Below are 16,391 nucleotides of genomic sequence, written 5' to 3'. Positions count from 1 at the left end.
TTCGTCATTTGATTGCTGCAAAGTTTTAAAAAATAAATTTCTCTGGTTTTTAATTTTGGAACATAATTGTAGGAAGATACTGACTGAGGTGTCCAGGAGAACTGGAGCAGAAGATGATTTACTTTCCATGTTGGTTTTCCTTTTGTTTGTTCCTTGAAGGAATAGCTTTTCAATTCTTCAAACCACAGTGGAGTTACTGACGTGAAGAAGTGAGCACTGGTCAGTTTGTCCCTTGTACCAAGACTGGATGATTAAATCTGGTCATTAACTGAGTTGGAAGGCGCAGAGCTGAAGGCAGTGTTTTTATTGATGTGGCAGGAAACAGGGGGGCCGACTGCTGCTGCTGAATCTGTAAATCTCACAGACTGTTCACAGTCAGCTCCCTCTTTTAAAGGCGCACACACAGCTCCATTCTCTCGATTAAGAGCGCACTTAATGTCGCAAACAGCCCATTAAGTGCCATGTGGTAGGGGCAAAGATGATGTGAAACCGATGGGTGTGTTAATGACGGTGGGCTGTCGCCAGTTAAGGGCCCCTGCTGGACCCTGAGCTCTTGCTGCGGGGACAGGGATCATACAGACATGGGCAGTTTCTGGGGTGTGAACATTCAACCCTGTGTGCTTAAAATTATGTTCATATGCAACTAAATTGCAATACCGAATAAAGTTAGGAAAAGAAAAAAGTCAACCCTGACTTGAAGAAGGAGACAGAATGAGTTGGCTTTTTCAGTATTTAAGCAAAACCACAAGTTTTTTTAGTGGCCTAAAGCTAATAACATGTGGGACGCACAGTGTGAACCTCCAAGTCCATCTAGACTCCTTCTTGTAACTCACTTCCTGAATTGGAAAAATGTTGTCAATGAACATAAGCCAGGCAGCAGTTACTGGTATGTTCCTTCTAAAGGTTTTTGTAAATGGGGACAAGGTTGGAACATCACAACTATCAGGGGTGGGTGCTATTCTCTGAACATTGTATATGATCTTGTGTCCAGTGAGGCTTGTGAAGGTTGTGTATGTATCTGTATGAGTCTGAGTTTAAAAGAAGGACTGTAAGTCTATGAAATGTACAGCTATCCTGACCAACTTTGACAAGAGCAAGTCCCTCGGAGCAGACTGATTACTGTAAATATCCTTTTCCCATGATCCCCTGTCAGACATCTCAACCTCACTTCCAATGTCCTGGAGCCCTCTGCCCTCCGGTCCGATAAGAGTCCTGTAAGCCAAGTGATTCGCCAGTAGGGAAAGGGCTAATTAACATGGCGTTTGATGTGGAAAGACATCCTTTTGATGTGAAAATGTATGCGAAATGATTATCAAGATTACAGTTTCCCGTCTAATCTTGATGTTCTCTTCAGTCTTTAACATTAATTGGAAACATCTTTGCCTAATGTCTCTTACGTGTGACTGCAGCACCAAGTGGACATGCAATTGGCTCTCATCTTTTACTTTTGACCCTTTCAGCATGTGTTTGGTTAAACCTGACTTCTTCCTTTGCAGTAAAACTGATGTCCAAGATTGTAGTTTTGCATATTTGAGTTTAGCATGATAAGATATGCTTCAGTTTATCCTCAGTGGAATATTTCTAACAATACTGTGGTGTTTCCTTTTTAGGATCCTGAGCCACAACAAAATCGGAATTCTGAGCAATGGATCCTTCTTTGGACTTTATGCTTTGGAGAAGCTGTGAGTAGCCAATTGTTTATCATTCTTTATTAATTCTTCCCTTTTCCAGATTGCTGCAATGCCATATTTATTGTGTGCATGATATATATGTGATGCATCCATGCGTAATCTGTTATTTAGGCTTGCTTTGGGGTAGAGAAAAACAGACAAGGTATCAGTGAGATCTGAGCAGCTCTGTGCGCTTCTATCCAATGGGCTTCTGTCCAGAAGGGAGGTGGATACACTCAGACTGGCTATCGCAGAGTTATGTTGAAAAGTTCACATAATTACACTTCAGTCCTTCGTTATCAGGTAAGCCCCACTCCGTAGGACAAGATAAGGGGATCTCTGGGAGGAGGTGCGCTTTGGCAGCTTCGCCTGTGGCTCACAGACAGTCTGGCCCTCCTTAGTAGAATCATCATCTCTTTGAATGGGGTGTTAGACAGATGATAGACAAGATAATTTTGTGGGGAAAAAGGAATAAGTGGCACTGCTGGTAACAAACAGAAAAAGGACCATACTGGAAAATGTTGCCTGTGAGTGTTGTCTTGTGTGTTGCTGACTTACCACTTTTTTAGAAGAATAAAGTGAGTCCAAAAAAGGGAAAAATGCTCTTAGACTACAGTAGCCTTAGTGACACTTAACTTGTCAACTTTAGATTCAAATAGCAGTGGATGAGCCAGACAGACAGTAAAGGCTACCATATACAGTACAGGACTGTATATAGTATTTGTCTGGACACACCTTCCCATTCATTTGAATGTGAAAGTGTGTCCAGACTTTTGACTGGTACTGTATGTCTTTGGGTTAGCTCTAGGCATACCACTCCTGGCTTTCTTGATACTCCGATGTGAGAATTTCATCTAGTAAGTTTCCCGCCCAACACAAATTACTGATTCAAGGAGTGTTCTTTTACAGAGCATCCCACTAAAGCTTTATAGCATCCTGGTAGCTAACAACACACATGGAGCAGCTTCAGTCTGGATACTGTAGTCTGGCAGACACTTATTTTGTTGAGGGAGGGTGTAGGGGGCTGGATAGGGATATTAGTTCCACATGCCACTCAGAGCTGCCACCCATGAAGCTAACAAGCTTCTCAAAAATGTTGGAAGAAAGAAAAATATGGTAATTTGCCGTAGTTGTTAGCTTGTTAGTACCTACCTACTGGAGTTCACACCAGATGTGCCAGTCAAGAACAAAAGCCAAATTTGCTGAAGTTGCTGTTTTTATGTCTGCCATGTGAATGCCACGGGTGAATAGTTTCAAGGCCAAGTTCTCAGTTCTCACCTCAACTGTCTTGCACCCTGGTGCACCAAAGACGCCGATAAAGTTGTTGACAGGAAGACCCTAAACTTAGATCCTGTGACTAATACTACTTTAGAGAGAAATAAAGCCAAAGAGGATCTGTAGCTTAAAGTATATGATGTAAAATGAGCTGATGTTGCTTGTTTTTGTAAGTGCGGACAAGGCTCCCTGTAGCGCTGCAGGGTCGGTGGGTCGAGTAACCTGAGCTCACCCGCTAACTGGCCCTTGTACCTGGAGCAGAGTTAAAACTAGCAGGGAGCACCAGGGTAGAGCTTTGTTGCAGGCTCTTAACTAAGAGACCTAGGAGAAAAGAAACAGAACAGGCAGACCAACTTTAACACACACATACTTTTGCTCCACAGAGGGAGATGTGGGCGTCTGGTGTAAGGAGAGGACATAACGTAAATCATGCAGGCCTCATTTCACTCCTCTGCCTCAACCTCTGCTGGCTCTCTGACACACAGCAGTGGAGGTCTGCTCACTCACTCTGACGTCTTCAACCTTTAATTGAGCCCTGCACAGCTTATAATTACATCTGAGCTCATGGGAAAATTGCTGTCTGATGTGAAAAATGCCACATTGAAATTCACCGTTGCAGTGATGGAAGGGTTTGAAGAGCTGAATTCAGAAATTAGTTTACAGTGAAGGTTTGGTTGCAAGTTTTGGTGTCTGCCTACTTCATGTGCTACATTTCCCTCCCTGTGAGATTTCAGTTTTGTTTTGTCCGTTCAGGTCTCCTCATTGTTTCCAGTGTGTCATCTACATGTGCTTGTCATTTGGAGCAGTAGTGAACAGTAACTTATATTATGTGGTCAGTGCTCTAATCAAAGGCCAGCCTACCAGGGCTGAGTAAACACACATCAGGGAATTACACTGCATCTCTTCCTCTACGTGACAAGGATAAACAGTCTGCTCCCTGGCTGCACACACACTCTCGCTCTCGGCCCATCTCTGTTGTGACTTCAGCATGTACTGTTACTGAGTGAGTGTGTGTTTCCTAGTATGGGCACCTTTGCTTCTCGTCCAGTCTCGTCATTTCAAATGGGTCTGGTAACTCTCAGACGTGCACTCACACCCACACGCTCACACCAGACGTCTATTCAGAGTTGAATGCAGTCTGATCTGCTGTTGTTAGTGGGAGAATACAGCTCCAGGGCAGGCCACCCTCCTCCAGGCCCGGGCCAGACAGTGCAGCAATCTACACAGTTAGCCCTTTCATTGGGACAAACCTCCTCAAAGCCACTATTGCCTTCATAACCTGCCAAACCACCCAAGTGCAGAGGAGCAATTTAGCCTTGTTTGTTTTTGCCCTCTTACTGGACTACTGTGTTTTTGTAGCTCTTTTAAATAGGCTTACCATCCAACAGCTACATTTGGATCTTGGAATACTTCGTTTCTTTCCAGCTTTTGGGATGAAACATTCATTGAATCATACCTGGCTCCTGTAGCAGTGCTTGCAATATGCAAAATGATCACTCACATACACACACATGCACATACAGGCTATCAGGCCTTCGACACTGTGCTGGTGTACCTATTCGAGTACCTCCACCTCTGTGCACACCCTTTCTGATGGGAGCTGACGCTGGCAGCCCCACTAACGAGCCGGGACCTTTATGAGTTGTGGACAGATCCCAGCAGCCTGTCCTGTGCTGATTTGAGGCGAGGTAATGAGAATAATGAGCAAAGAGGGTCGAGGTAGTCTGGCTCTTGTCCAACTGGGCCCCACTGCACCATGGGACACAGGACAGGCAGGCAAGGCACAAGGGGCCCTCATTACCAGGTCTGCTCACCCTACGGGGAGAGAGGGAGCAGGGAGCAGAGAGGGAGAGCAGAGGGCAGCGATGATGATGGATGAGGGAGCAGCAGGGCGCTGCAGTGGACAGGTCTGAAAGGCAGGAGTGAGGTTTGTGGTTAGGGCTGGTTAGAGGCTCAGGGTGTTGGCAGCATTATAGACTTTGTCAACAAGAGAGTCTGAAATGATCCCTGAATCTACCTGACATGACTGTACTTTTACTTTTCTTGTGCTGTCAAAGAATATGCACAGGAACTGTCATGCAACATTAGCGAAAACTTCACTTAAAACAACTCCATTCAAGAACAGGAAATAAGGAGTTTGTGATTTATGCTGTAAGGCAACAAGAATTAGGGGAAGTTTGCACTGAAACCTGTGACCAATAAGTCATTCAGGGCATGAGAATGTGCAGATGTTAGACGAATCTGGGAAAATGTCTGCACACATGATAGAAAATATACAGTATACAGTATTATCACATTGTGTCTGTTATGATTAAAAGTGATAGTATTTGTTTTACAAAAGGGGAGAAGGGCCACTCAGACCTTGGCTTTTCAGAGCTTTCCTGAAAACCAACCTTGAAATCGCCTCTGCCATGCTGAGCAGCTGGGGTTAGGAAGTAGTCCAACCTAAACAACTTTACCATCTGACACAGGGGAAGTGGAGCCGAAATGGCTAAAGATGGTATGGTGGCTGGAGAGAGAAGGAAAGAGAGGAAAAGGGAGGGAGAGAGGGAACGCACACTCCTGCAGTTTGTCTTATATAAACCTGAGCTTGTTTTCCTTAGCTGGAGATTAACATTATTTCCACAGAGGCTAAGCAAATTACCTTGATGAGTGGGAACAAAACAGAGGTGGGCAGCGCTATACTGTAGCGTGTAAAAACAGAGGAGAATGTGCGGACATGGCAAGGAGCCCCTCTGTCTAGACCAGTCTGGGTAAGACAAGGTTCAGATTGTACCAGCCCACCACTCTAAGGAGAACTTGGGCCAATTCTGGAGGTCGCACAAGGGAGTTTCACTTCTCCCTCACAGGAGAATGAGTATTTGTGTTAGTATGTTTTCCTGCACACGCCATTGAATGGCCTCCGGTTAAGCAACGGTCACCTAATGAGAGTGCATGACATTAAGGGGCGGAGCGGGTGAGGAAGGGGTTAAGCGTGCTGGAGAGTGGAAACAGAAAGGGGGGTGCTGCTGGAGTTGATAGACTCCAGATGTGTCTTTCAGATAAACTGAAGGAACGGGGTGTGTTTGTATTGCAAGCCTAGCTCAGTCATGACTCTGGGGGTTTATTGAAACAGCGAGCAAGCCCCCTCATAAGCCCATTACCAAATTGTACACTTTATACGCCAGTAACTCTCTCTCTCGCACACTCATTTGGCAAACTTGATATGGTTTCAATGGCATTTTCCTCTGGAGGAACTTGAGCTTTCTCTGGACTTGCTTCCCCCCACTTCCGTTTGTGTTCCTTTTTCTGCTTTATTTTTGCATCTCCCCTCTCCCAGCTCACTGTGTCTCTCACTGTAACTCCCCCTACCCGTTCTCTACATGCTATAGTCCATCTACTGGCTGAAAATTCACTCACGGACATGAGTCTCCCTATTCATTGATAATTTGAATGAGAGGCGTTTGTTCCTGTTTCCTTCCCAGTTGTAAAGCATACTTTGTTTCAACCCCACATCTATTATCTCATTGGTAAAGACGTTCAGTGAGACTTATGAGTCTTTCTGTGCAAATGACTCAATTTGGCACAAGAATAAATTGTAATAATATTATTTCATAAACATTTTTGAGACCAGTAAGTGGAAAAATAGCTATCACTGCTGACCTTGTGACACTTTGGCTTTACATGATTATTAATCTGACAGACAACTATCACGATGTACTGTATGTTCCATTACGAACATAACTAAGTTTCATTGTTACTGACTGCTGTGCAGGCTGGTAGATGTCATGAAATCAACAGCGGGCATCACCCCCTTCTCAAGGCTGCTCCTAAACAGTTTGTGGTTCCAGAGTTTTCCTTGGCAGAATAATCTCCAGCTCCTCTTGCTGCAGACTATAGAAACATGTAATCAACTTAGGAAATTTTACACTTCAAATAAAAGTGTATATTGCTATTTCTGTAGATCCTTCTAAATGCTGTGCAGCTGAATCCAGAGTTTATGTTACTGTCAGTCATGAGCAGAGCTGAGGGCCTTATTCATTTGAACCATAATACTGCGGTGGCAGTAATTGTCCAGGTTTGAAAGGAAGTCACCAAAGTATTTGTCCAGTAGTAATCCACAAATGGTGATTTTATTGATATGTCTACATTTCATGAGCTTCATCTTATGACAACCACTACTTAAAAAGCAATTGGTTTCCAGATGAACACAGACAAAAAGTTGATTAGGCATCCAATCTGAGAGGAACCAGCAAAAAAAATAAAGAAAATAATCTGGGGAAGGGGCAGCAAAGCAGGAAATTAGTATAAAAACAAGAGCTCGGCAGATCCTGGTTTCCTGTTTTTGGGGGGAAGGCAGGAGTACGTTTGGGGCCTGTGTTACAGAGCCCCCATTGTGAGCAAGTGTGTTGAGGAGTAGGGAGGTGGGGTCTGCGGGGCCATACACAGGGACGATTTTGCTCAGTACTGAATCCCCTAACCCACCTGCCCCTCCCTAAAGGGGAAAGCTAGCTAGTTAAAAAAAGGAGAAAAAGGAAACTGTAAAAATAAACGAGCAAGGGCCTCTGCTAGAGACGCCAACCAGACAGGAAATGACACGCGGCACAAAAATGGTCTCCACTGACCTCTGTCAGGAGCTAAGGTGCCAGCTAACCCACTTTGCTTTCTTTTTCCAGCATACCTTTAACCCATAGTTTTGCATCAGGAAATAAATAGAATTACAGCACAGAAAATGATCTCTGAAATGCCACAACTTTCCATAAAAAAATTCCAGGAACAGGAAATTCTTGATTCCAGTCTGGCGATAATGAGTGGCCATTCCCTGGCTTCAGTCATTTTCCCAGCTCCCTCCGGGGCCGGGGGCCTAAACAATGTCAGTGGAGCACTCCAGTCCCTGCTGCTGTGCTCCTGATAATGGAGCACTCCACGTCTGGAGCGCTTTACAGACCGTGTCTTCATTATTACCCTCTTGCTGCCCTACAAGCACGTCGCTCCTCTCCAGCCTGCATGGGGCCCAGGTGCTCATCCCATGTACCCACAGAGAAATGACTCTTCAGAATGGCAGAGGACCAGCGCCATTGGTCAGGAGGAGTTTTTTTGGGAAAAAAAAGACATTCTTAATGTCAGGCTCTGGTGTTAGGCCCAGCGGCAGCAAACAATGGCCTCTTTTGGGCTGGGAGTGAGCTTGAGTCTGTCACAACCCAATCACATAGGCCACATGTGGTGAAGGGGATAAAGCACTGCACTCACAAGGTTACAAAGCACAACTCAAAGAGAAACGGCATCAAATTCCTAAGTCATAAATGTAATGTGTCAACACCAATCCTGTTACTTTTTGAAGAGGGACATGCTGCTGCTGAGGAAGTAATTGTGGTAATCGCTACAAGTTGCAACTTCTAGTCCAACTTCTTAACAATGATATTTTCATGCTCAGCAAGCATGAGGCTTTGAATTATTTCTTGTCTCTGATATTATCCTCTTGCTTGGTGACAGCTGTTGTCATCAGTGTCAAGGTCGCTGAGCTGTGAAGCTGTTGTCAGGGAGGGCACTGTCTGCTCCAGAGGGCACACAGACAAGTCATCGCCTGAGCTTGAGCCCTCCTAGAGCTGGCGTTTGTGATTGTAGGCTTGAAATAAAGTTTGAAATAAATTATCTAAAGAGTTGGGAGACCGATGAGGGGCTGCAGTATAGATTTTGCTGTGATTATGGTGGTGAACAAGGGCTTATATTGGTATTTATAGCTTATGTTTGGGCTACAGTGGCTTGGCTAGTGTATAAAGTCCTGTTGACTCTGGTGAGCTCCTCCACATTCCCCAGCTTGGTGATAAGAGAGTGTATCAGAAGTAGTGGACTGTTGATACTGTACTCTTCAGGCCAAAGCACACACAGCACTGTACCCTCTCAAGCTCCATGTAAAGAAGCAGACTGTAGGAAATGCAGGTGTTTAGCGTGTATTGTTAGTTGAAGACTGGTCAGTACACTGGGCAAAAAGTTCAAATACAGAAAGCTTGAAGTGCTTATAGACAATACTACTGTGGTTCTCAGCATGTGTTTCATTGGCATAAAATCTGTGGCTCAGTGTATGTGTTTGTGTGTGTGTGTGTGTGTGTGTGTGTGTGTGTGTGTGTGTGTTGTGTGTGTGTGTGTGTGTGTGGTCTGGTTTAGTTGTACTTGTGCACATGCATGTATAGGTTATAGTTAAAGTGACTATAAGCCTCCAGAGAAAGACTCAGTGTAATGTCCCCTAAGAGCAGAAAATCTGATGTGTTTGTGTGTCTCTATGCTTGTGCATGTATATTTGTGTGTAACTTCTATTTGTTTAGATTTAGGTATTGTCTCTATTATTATTGTAATACTATTTAAGGTAATTTAATTGAGATTGAGATCTCTTTTTGTAACAGAGACCAGAGGGAGGGGACATACCAACACAAACAGTATAACAAACATCTCTAAATAGTTCTATAATTAAAAGTTTAAAATGGGGGTGCTCTGGTGGCCTAGGGTGTTTAATAACATCCCTACTTTGAATCTATTACATGTTATCGTCAGCTTCCCAATAAAGGAATGAAATGCCCCCCCCAAAAAAAGTTTTAGTATTGGTTGTAAATTCTTTCTACATTCAATATTTCTAATAATAAAACACATTTTATCTTATCAACAATCAGTAAACGTTTAAGAGCCCATGAAAATGTATGAAGAAGGTTAAAGGCATCTGAATCTAGTCATGACTTGAGTTGAAGTACATCCAAAAGTATTATATGCACACAATAACTCACTGTTGCCAACACTGATATATGTAATAAGACAGAAGTGCAGTTAAGCTGTTTTTATTATTTCTGTATATAACCGACACCTCCCCTGTCAAACCTTCCTGTTTGATATGTTTGGGCAGAACAACTAACATCAAATTTAAAGAAAAGTTGTAGAGGTGTCCTCATTATTCCATTACTCCACGTTTTATCTGAATAAGAGCTTAAACATGGTGACCTAATTAGAAATTGGTGTTTACATGGGCTCTGCCTTATTTAACTTGTAATATCATCTTAATCCCATTACAAATGCATGTTTAAATGCATATACACAAGATCAGTGTTACACAGCAAATGCATGTGAAAGGGAAGGAGAGACGGTGATCAGAGAGAGGAAATAGTGGGCAGTGCCTTGCTTTTCATTGCTGCGTTAATGAGCCCCGGGACACACAGACTGGAAACAGCAGTATTGTTCTCCCTGTGCCCCGGTCAACAAATCCTATACAGCTACTGACACACAGAAACACATGTACATTCAGAGCGCGACACATAGCCACATAAAGATTACCGCATACATTGTGACAGACCCACAAGGCCACACACACACACACACACACACACACACACACACACACACACACACACACACACACACACACACACAGTGAGAGGGCTGTTGAACAGACACACTCAGAATCAGAGAGGTGGAAACATCTCCACCTTTTTTTAAAAAGCTGTGAAGTTGTTGCAAAGTGTTCTGTCTGACAAGCTGGCACGCACTCAAAGAGCTGTGCTGAGCTGTCCAAGGCTGTCTGCTTTGAGACAAACACAACAGACCTCAGCCTTTTGGTCCAAGGCCAGATAGCTTTTCCTCCATCATTATAACCTGTCTCCCATCTATAATCCAGATATGAGCGATGGCTGCGAGAGCTTGGACCAGCAGCAAAATCCCTGATCTCTGACTCTATCCCAGCCATACCGCACAGTCTAATTTTTCTACTGGAAGCCATTTTCTGAAACAATTTTCCTGCCCCAGTTTGATCAAAATAGCTCATCTCTTGGAAAGCGGACAAGACAATGGTTAAGAGATGCCTGAGGTGGTGTGAGGCTGCGTGGTCGAGAATGGTGATGACAGATAACTATTGCGGGAAAAAAGGACCAGAAAGTCCCCTGAGGTCTTGCCTACCACAGTGGCATCCTGGGTAGGGATGGAATAGTGAAAAATGCAGCCTGTATACCGCAGCGTTAATGCATGTGAGCTCCTGTAAGGAAATCCTCCTCCTCTGTGATGAGTCCAATGGGACCATGCATTTTTCATGCTGTAGGAACACAGATCACATTCTAACCCGCGTCGGCCATGTCCTGCAGATAACCATCCGTCTCCTGACCCGCTTTAACATCGCTATTCCCACCTGACCAATAAAGAAAGTTCTTGGATTCAAAATCAAATGCAGGTTATAGCTGATGGAGGGGGGCATGTGGCTGAATAGTTTAACACATGGGTGTGGGTACGGAATGGGAAGAGGGTGGAGAAGAGTGCAGCGGACAGTATCAAATTAGATCTTCAAAGAAAGTTAAGAGAATTAATATTTATAGTTTGGCAGTGGCCAAGTTTGTTGTGGGAAGCGTCTTTTTGAAACAAGCAGAAAAACGACAGAACCCCTTGCTTGCAGTTTTATATTCCACTAATATTTTACTTGGTCAAGTATCTGGATTTTTCCTGCCTCAAGCCCAGGTGGCTGATGGGATAAGATTTCCTATCTGTGTGCAGAAATACCCTGCTGTGTCCTGCTGGAGGATCCAGGTTAGGACATGTGTATCCACCACTCCCCTTCATTTTCACTTAAAAAGAAGCCTTCTCCTGATGTTTCAACATCATCCCTGCATTCATTTTCTCATTGACCTAATATTTTCTCTTTCTCTCCAGGGACCTCAAGCACAACTTAATCAGCACCATCAAGCCCGGAGCTTTCCAAGGCCTGTCTGAGCTTCGGAAACTGTAAGTAGACATTAACATGATTCACATTCCATTCGGGTTAAGAGCAGCAAATATATTAACAGAAATCATAAACACAGGCATGGAAATTTTGAATTGTTTTGTATGAGACAAATGAAGGAGTCAGGGTAGTTTTTTACGATATGAACAGCATTGTTCCCCAATTTCACAGTTGAAAGAGACAAACCCACATATCCCCCTCATCTATCTTAAGTGTGCACTGTTTTGGCAGCTCATGGCAGATGTCATGCATTATATTGAGCTCCTAGTGTTAGTGTGACCATAAAGGGCCTCCTCCGTTAAGTGTTTTTGCTGATACTTGCGGGGGCCTGCGATCTCATCTCTGGTGCCCCGCTCCACCACCGTGGAAACCTCAGGGCCACGCAGAGGCTCCTCACACGTCATTGGATGTGACAGGGTAGATGTTCACAGCCACTCGCTGCTCACTCCTTGTGTTTTTGGACACTGAGGTCTGGTTGCGGCGTGGGTCGGAGCTGGTCGTCTGTGCCGCGCCGCGTGACTCCCCTTCCCTCCTCCCCCTACTTGTGTTTTCCCTGCAAGGTCTGGGGCTTCTCAAAACAAACAGGGGGAGATAAACACATGCTCTGGACAGCTCTCTGCTGGGTAGTGTCAGGGGTGCAGCAGAGCAGATCCCTCTCTGGCTGTGGCTATACATCACACTCAGAGGTGGACAGCAGAACAGGGGCCCTGCTTTTGGTGATAAAGTTTTACTGGGGTCCCATGGAGTAGAGATAAGGGAAAGTGGCAGGGTCTGTGGACATGCTGATTTAGATTTAACTTTCTAACCTCTGCAGTGCAATATAAAAGAGCAGACTGTAGTGGAAAATACTATGCAGGTACCAGAGGCAGAGAAAACACTTTACTTGTGTTATTTAAATAAGGTTCAAAAGAAGGTCCTGCAGTTTTCTAGCGTTTGATCTGATATCAGAAGTCACGATATCACCATCTGTGACTGAGTAGGTGAGATGAGCCCTCTTGAATCAAAAATAACCAATGCATTCTTTTGTCTATTCATACTTTTAGCGACCTATCCAACAACCGCATTGGCTGCCTAGCTGCAGACATGTTCCAGGGGCTGACCAATCTCACTAAACTGTAAGAGACAAATAAATTGATTCCATAAAAATATTGTACTTTCTGTGTCTTGGGGAAGCTATCAAGTTAACATATTCATATGTAATTTGTGTACTGCTAGGAACCTCTCTGGCAACATCATATCGACCATGGATCCAGGAGTTTTTCAGGAGCTGCCGTCCCTCAAGCTAGTGTGAGTGTTAGAGACGCTCTGCACTCCAGACGTTCGGTCTCACGGCATACCATTCCATATCTGAATAAAACAATACATGTTCCAGACAGAGATAAGATTCAGAGTTCAAGGGTTTGCAGTCATTTTCAATTACTTCAAGACTGTACAAATACTAAAATAAGCAATGAAAATTTATTTGGTATGCATTTATTTGAATTTGGATGTTTTTCATCTATGTAGGATTTGTAGATTAAAGTTAGGCTATCATAAATTATAAATCAGAAGACAATTCTGTTTAAATTACAGATGTGAACCAACTTTTGCTTGTTTTCACAGTCCTTGCATAAAACTGTCAATTAATTAAGTGAAAACAATAAATCTGTAATATGTGAACAAATATAGTGTTAGGGAGGCTGTAATTCAACATTGGGTGTCACAAGTATTTTTTTTTTTTTGTCACGTACAGGTATGATATGTTGATCCAATAATGTGCAAGTAAGCATAATACTGTGTCTGAACTAGGTGTAGTGAAAGTGCACATCCAACTCCTGCTATCTTCCCTGATAAATGACCATGACTTCTCTCACCAGGAATTTCAATTCAGAATACCTGTCCTGTGACTGTGGCTTGCGCTGGGTCCCGGGCTTCTTTCGCGGCAGTTCAGCCCGACTGGGGGACGAAACCCTGTGTGCCTACCCGAGCAACCTGAGGGGAAAGCCCCTGCGTGGACTAAGGGAAAGCCAGCTGAGCTGTGGTGAGGTCTTTGCTAGAATGAGGCGGTTCACCGCTCTATTTCAGAAAACACCGGCTTGTGAATGACAATGAGTATGCGCTCTTAATAGCACTCAAGATTGTCCCAGTATTTTTTAAGGATTAGCAGACCAAATGGGAAGCAAAAAATCTACTCCAGCAGCTCAACAGGGACATACTTCTAAAAGTATCACTGGGCTGTGTTGACATCTAATCCTGTGGGTTGCATTTATTTGCTGCTGTCTGCATCCAATCTGCTCTAGAACAGCAAACTCATAATAGCTTCTGTGGAAACATTTAGCTGAGGTTGAAGTAATGAGAGAGCTGCAGAAATAATTGAGAGTGATGTGTAACGGGCACATCTGCGTCTTTCCCAATGTCACTCAGATGGTCCTCTGGAGCTGCACACCCTGTCGCTGCTGCCGTCCCAGCGTCAGGTAGTCTTCAAAGGCGATCGGCTGCCCTTCCACTGCACTGCTGCCTTGGTGGACAAAATCACTACCTTGCACTGGCGCCACAATGGTCAGCTGGTGACCTCTGACCCAGAGATGGGTGTCCAGCTGGAGGACAGCGTGCCGCATGACTGCACCTTCATCACCAGGTGCAGAAACTAGAAATATTCAGGCAGATGGCAAAACGTGTTGACAGAATTGATACACTTAAAGAATAATGCTCAACCAGTTCAGACACACATTGTATTTAGTGATAATGTGTAATAATGCACTTTCTATATCCTCTCTTTCCAGTGAGCTTATTCTGTTCAATGTACATGTGGAGGCCAGTGGAGAGTGGGAGTGTGTGGTTTCTACTGGGCGGGGAAACACATCTCGCAGTGTTGAAATAGTGGTGCTGGAGAACAGTGCCTCCTTCTGTCCAGAGGATAAAGTTGTCAACAACCGGGGGGAGTTCAGGTCAGTTACAGTTACATTGATTATTACTACATACCTAAAAAATATAGTGTTCTCATTTTTCTCTGGTGTTAAACCACAGGTGGCCAAGAACTTTGGCAGGCATCACCTCCCATCAGTACTGCCTGCAGCTGCGTTACCCTTCCCTGTCTATGGAGGGGGGTATGGAGCAGAAAAAAGCCTCTCGTTACTGTGACCGTTCTGGAAAGTGGGAGGAAGGCGACTATTCAAACTGTCACTACACCAATGGCATCACCCGTGTCCTACATACCTTCATTCTGGTCAGTACTAGGTTTGCTGGATGGTTCCTGTTCAGTAAACACTAGATACAGTAGATTTAGTATCATGACCCCACACCTTGTTCATTCATTTGCTCTTCCATTGCAGAGGCCTATCAATACATCAAATGCCGTCACTGTGGCACATCAGGTACACACATACACCTTGGAGGCTGCAGGCTTCACCGACTCAGTGGATGTGCTTTATGTTGCACAAATGATGGAGAAGTTTATGGAATATGTCAGACAGCTGAGAGAGGTGAGCAAAATGCCTATATACACGTAAGTGTGGTCAATGTTGGTTTCTTGCTGTATAGATCCCCTTACTGTTACATTTCTACATGTGTTACAGTTGTCTGTGGTGTTGGTAGAGATGGGCAGCAACCTGATGCAGGTGGACGACCAGATCCTCACTCTTGCCCAGAGAGAGAAGAGAGCCTGCAGTTCCATTGTCTTCTCTTTGGAGACTCTGGCCTGGCTTCAGCTACACAGCCATGCTCAAGACTTCTCTATGGTAGGGACTATCAACTAAAGTGATCATTATAAACTTTTTAAACAGAGCAAGTACAGTTTCTGAATAGTATTCTAGCATTCAATAGACAAACATTTCACCAGGAATATAGGAACCAAGGTGTACAGGTTTGCATTTTCAATTACATTTTCACAGTGATTATGCCTAAAAAACTCAACGGTACAATAGGAGGTCCGAAAAAATGTGCTTTCAAAATATAAATCCAGATGATTTTGTTTTTATATTCTCCAAACCTGGATGATTGAGATGAATCTACACAGACAATACTCTTTACCCTTATTTCCCTATTATTTGTACAGGTGTCTAGGAACATTGTGATGGAGGCCCATTTAATTCGACCAGCCCACTTCACTGGTATAACCTGCACTGCATATCAGCGTCGTGAGGTCTTAACAAACAGTCTTGGAATGGAAATGCAGGAGTCTGCCCATGAACAACAGCTTCGTTTTCGCTGCAGCACTGGCTCGCATAACACCTCTCTGAACAATTTCACCTCACAGGTGAGATGTGAGCACCTTACTGTACCTGCATTCATAAATATTAAGGTGTACTGATGGATTTCAACATTAAATACAGACTTTGTGACATGACGTGTCTTGTTTTTCTCTCTTTCTCCAGAATTTAGTAGCCCTGGCCTCTGTGACTCTCCCTGCTAATCTGTTTCCTCCTGATGCTCCTGCAGACTGTAAGCTGCAGTTTGTAGTCTTTAGGACAGGCAGCTTTTTTCCACTGTCTGGGAACTCAAGCAACACTGGGGAACATTCTCGTAGACGTAGTGTGAACACTCCTGTCATCTTTGTAGGCCTAGGTAAGGAAACGTCTCAGCCTATTTAGTGTAATCCACTTAGATGCAATATTTTCCTGCCTTTAAAGGAAAAATACACTCTAAAACACTTTAAAAAATATACTTTGCATTTCTGGGCCTTTTTTCATTCTTGTTCTTGTTGATAGCCTTGTGACATAGATCTATATCATCAACAATAAAAG

At 43.9% G+C, this 16,391-nt stretch overlaps 1 protein-coding gene across 1 annotated transcript in view; it reads left to right on the top strand.

Moving 5' to 3' along the window:
* Nucleotides 1-16,391, top strand: part of adgra2 (adhesion G protein-coupled receptor A2) — a 38,888-nt gene that overhangs the window by 16,394 nt on the left and 6,103 nt on the right. Inside the window, exons 2-13 of the mRNA XM_042422434.1 lie at nucleotides 1,611-1,682; nucleotides 11,601-11,672; nucleotides 12,714-12,785; nucleotides 12,886-12,957; nucleotides 13,527-13,690; nucleotides 14,074-14,287; nucleotides 14,433-14,597; nucleotides 14,677-14,875; nucleotides 14,982-15,131; nucleotides 15,225-15,386; nucleotides 15,704-15,904; nucleotides 16,023-16,212. Of these exons, the coding sequence (XP_042278368.1) occupies nucleotides 1,611-1,682; nucleotides 11,601-11,672; nucleotides 12,714-12,785; nucleotides 12,886-12,957; nucleotides 13,527-13,690; nucleotides 14,074-14,287; nucleotides 14,433-14,597; nucleotides 14,677-14,875; nucleotides 14,982-15,131; nucleotides 15,225-15,386; nucleotides 15,704-15,904; nucleotides 16,023-16,212 (1,733 nt within the window). The remainder of the gene's footprint in view (nucleotides 1-1,610; nucleotides 1,683-11,600; nucleotides 11,673-12,713; nucleotides 12,786-12,885; nucleotides 12,958-13,526; nucleotides 13,691-14,073; nucleotides 14,288-14,432; nucleotides 14,598-14,676; nucleotides 14,876-14,981; nucleotides 15,132-15,224; nucleotides 15,387-15,703; nucleotides 15,905-16,022; nucleotides 16,213-16,391) is intronic.

This window comes from Thunnus maccoyii, chromosome 9, assembly GCF_910596095.1.
Source record: "Thunnus maccoyii chromosome 9, fThuMac1.1, whole genome shotgun sequence".
Classification (NCBI taxonomy): domain Eukaryota; kingdom Metazoa; phylum Chordata; class Actinopteri; order Scombriformes; family Scombridae; genus Thunnus; species Thunnus maccoyii.
This window is presented reverse-complemented; position numbering and strand designations above follow the sequence as displayed.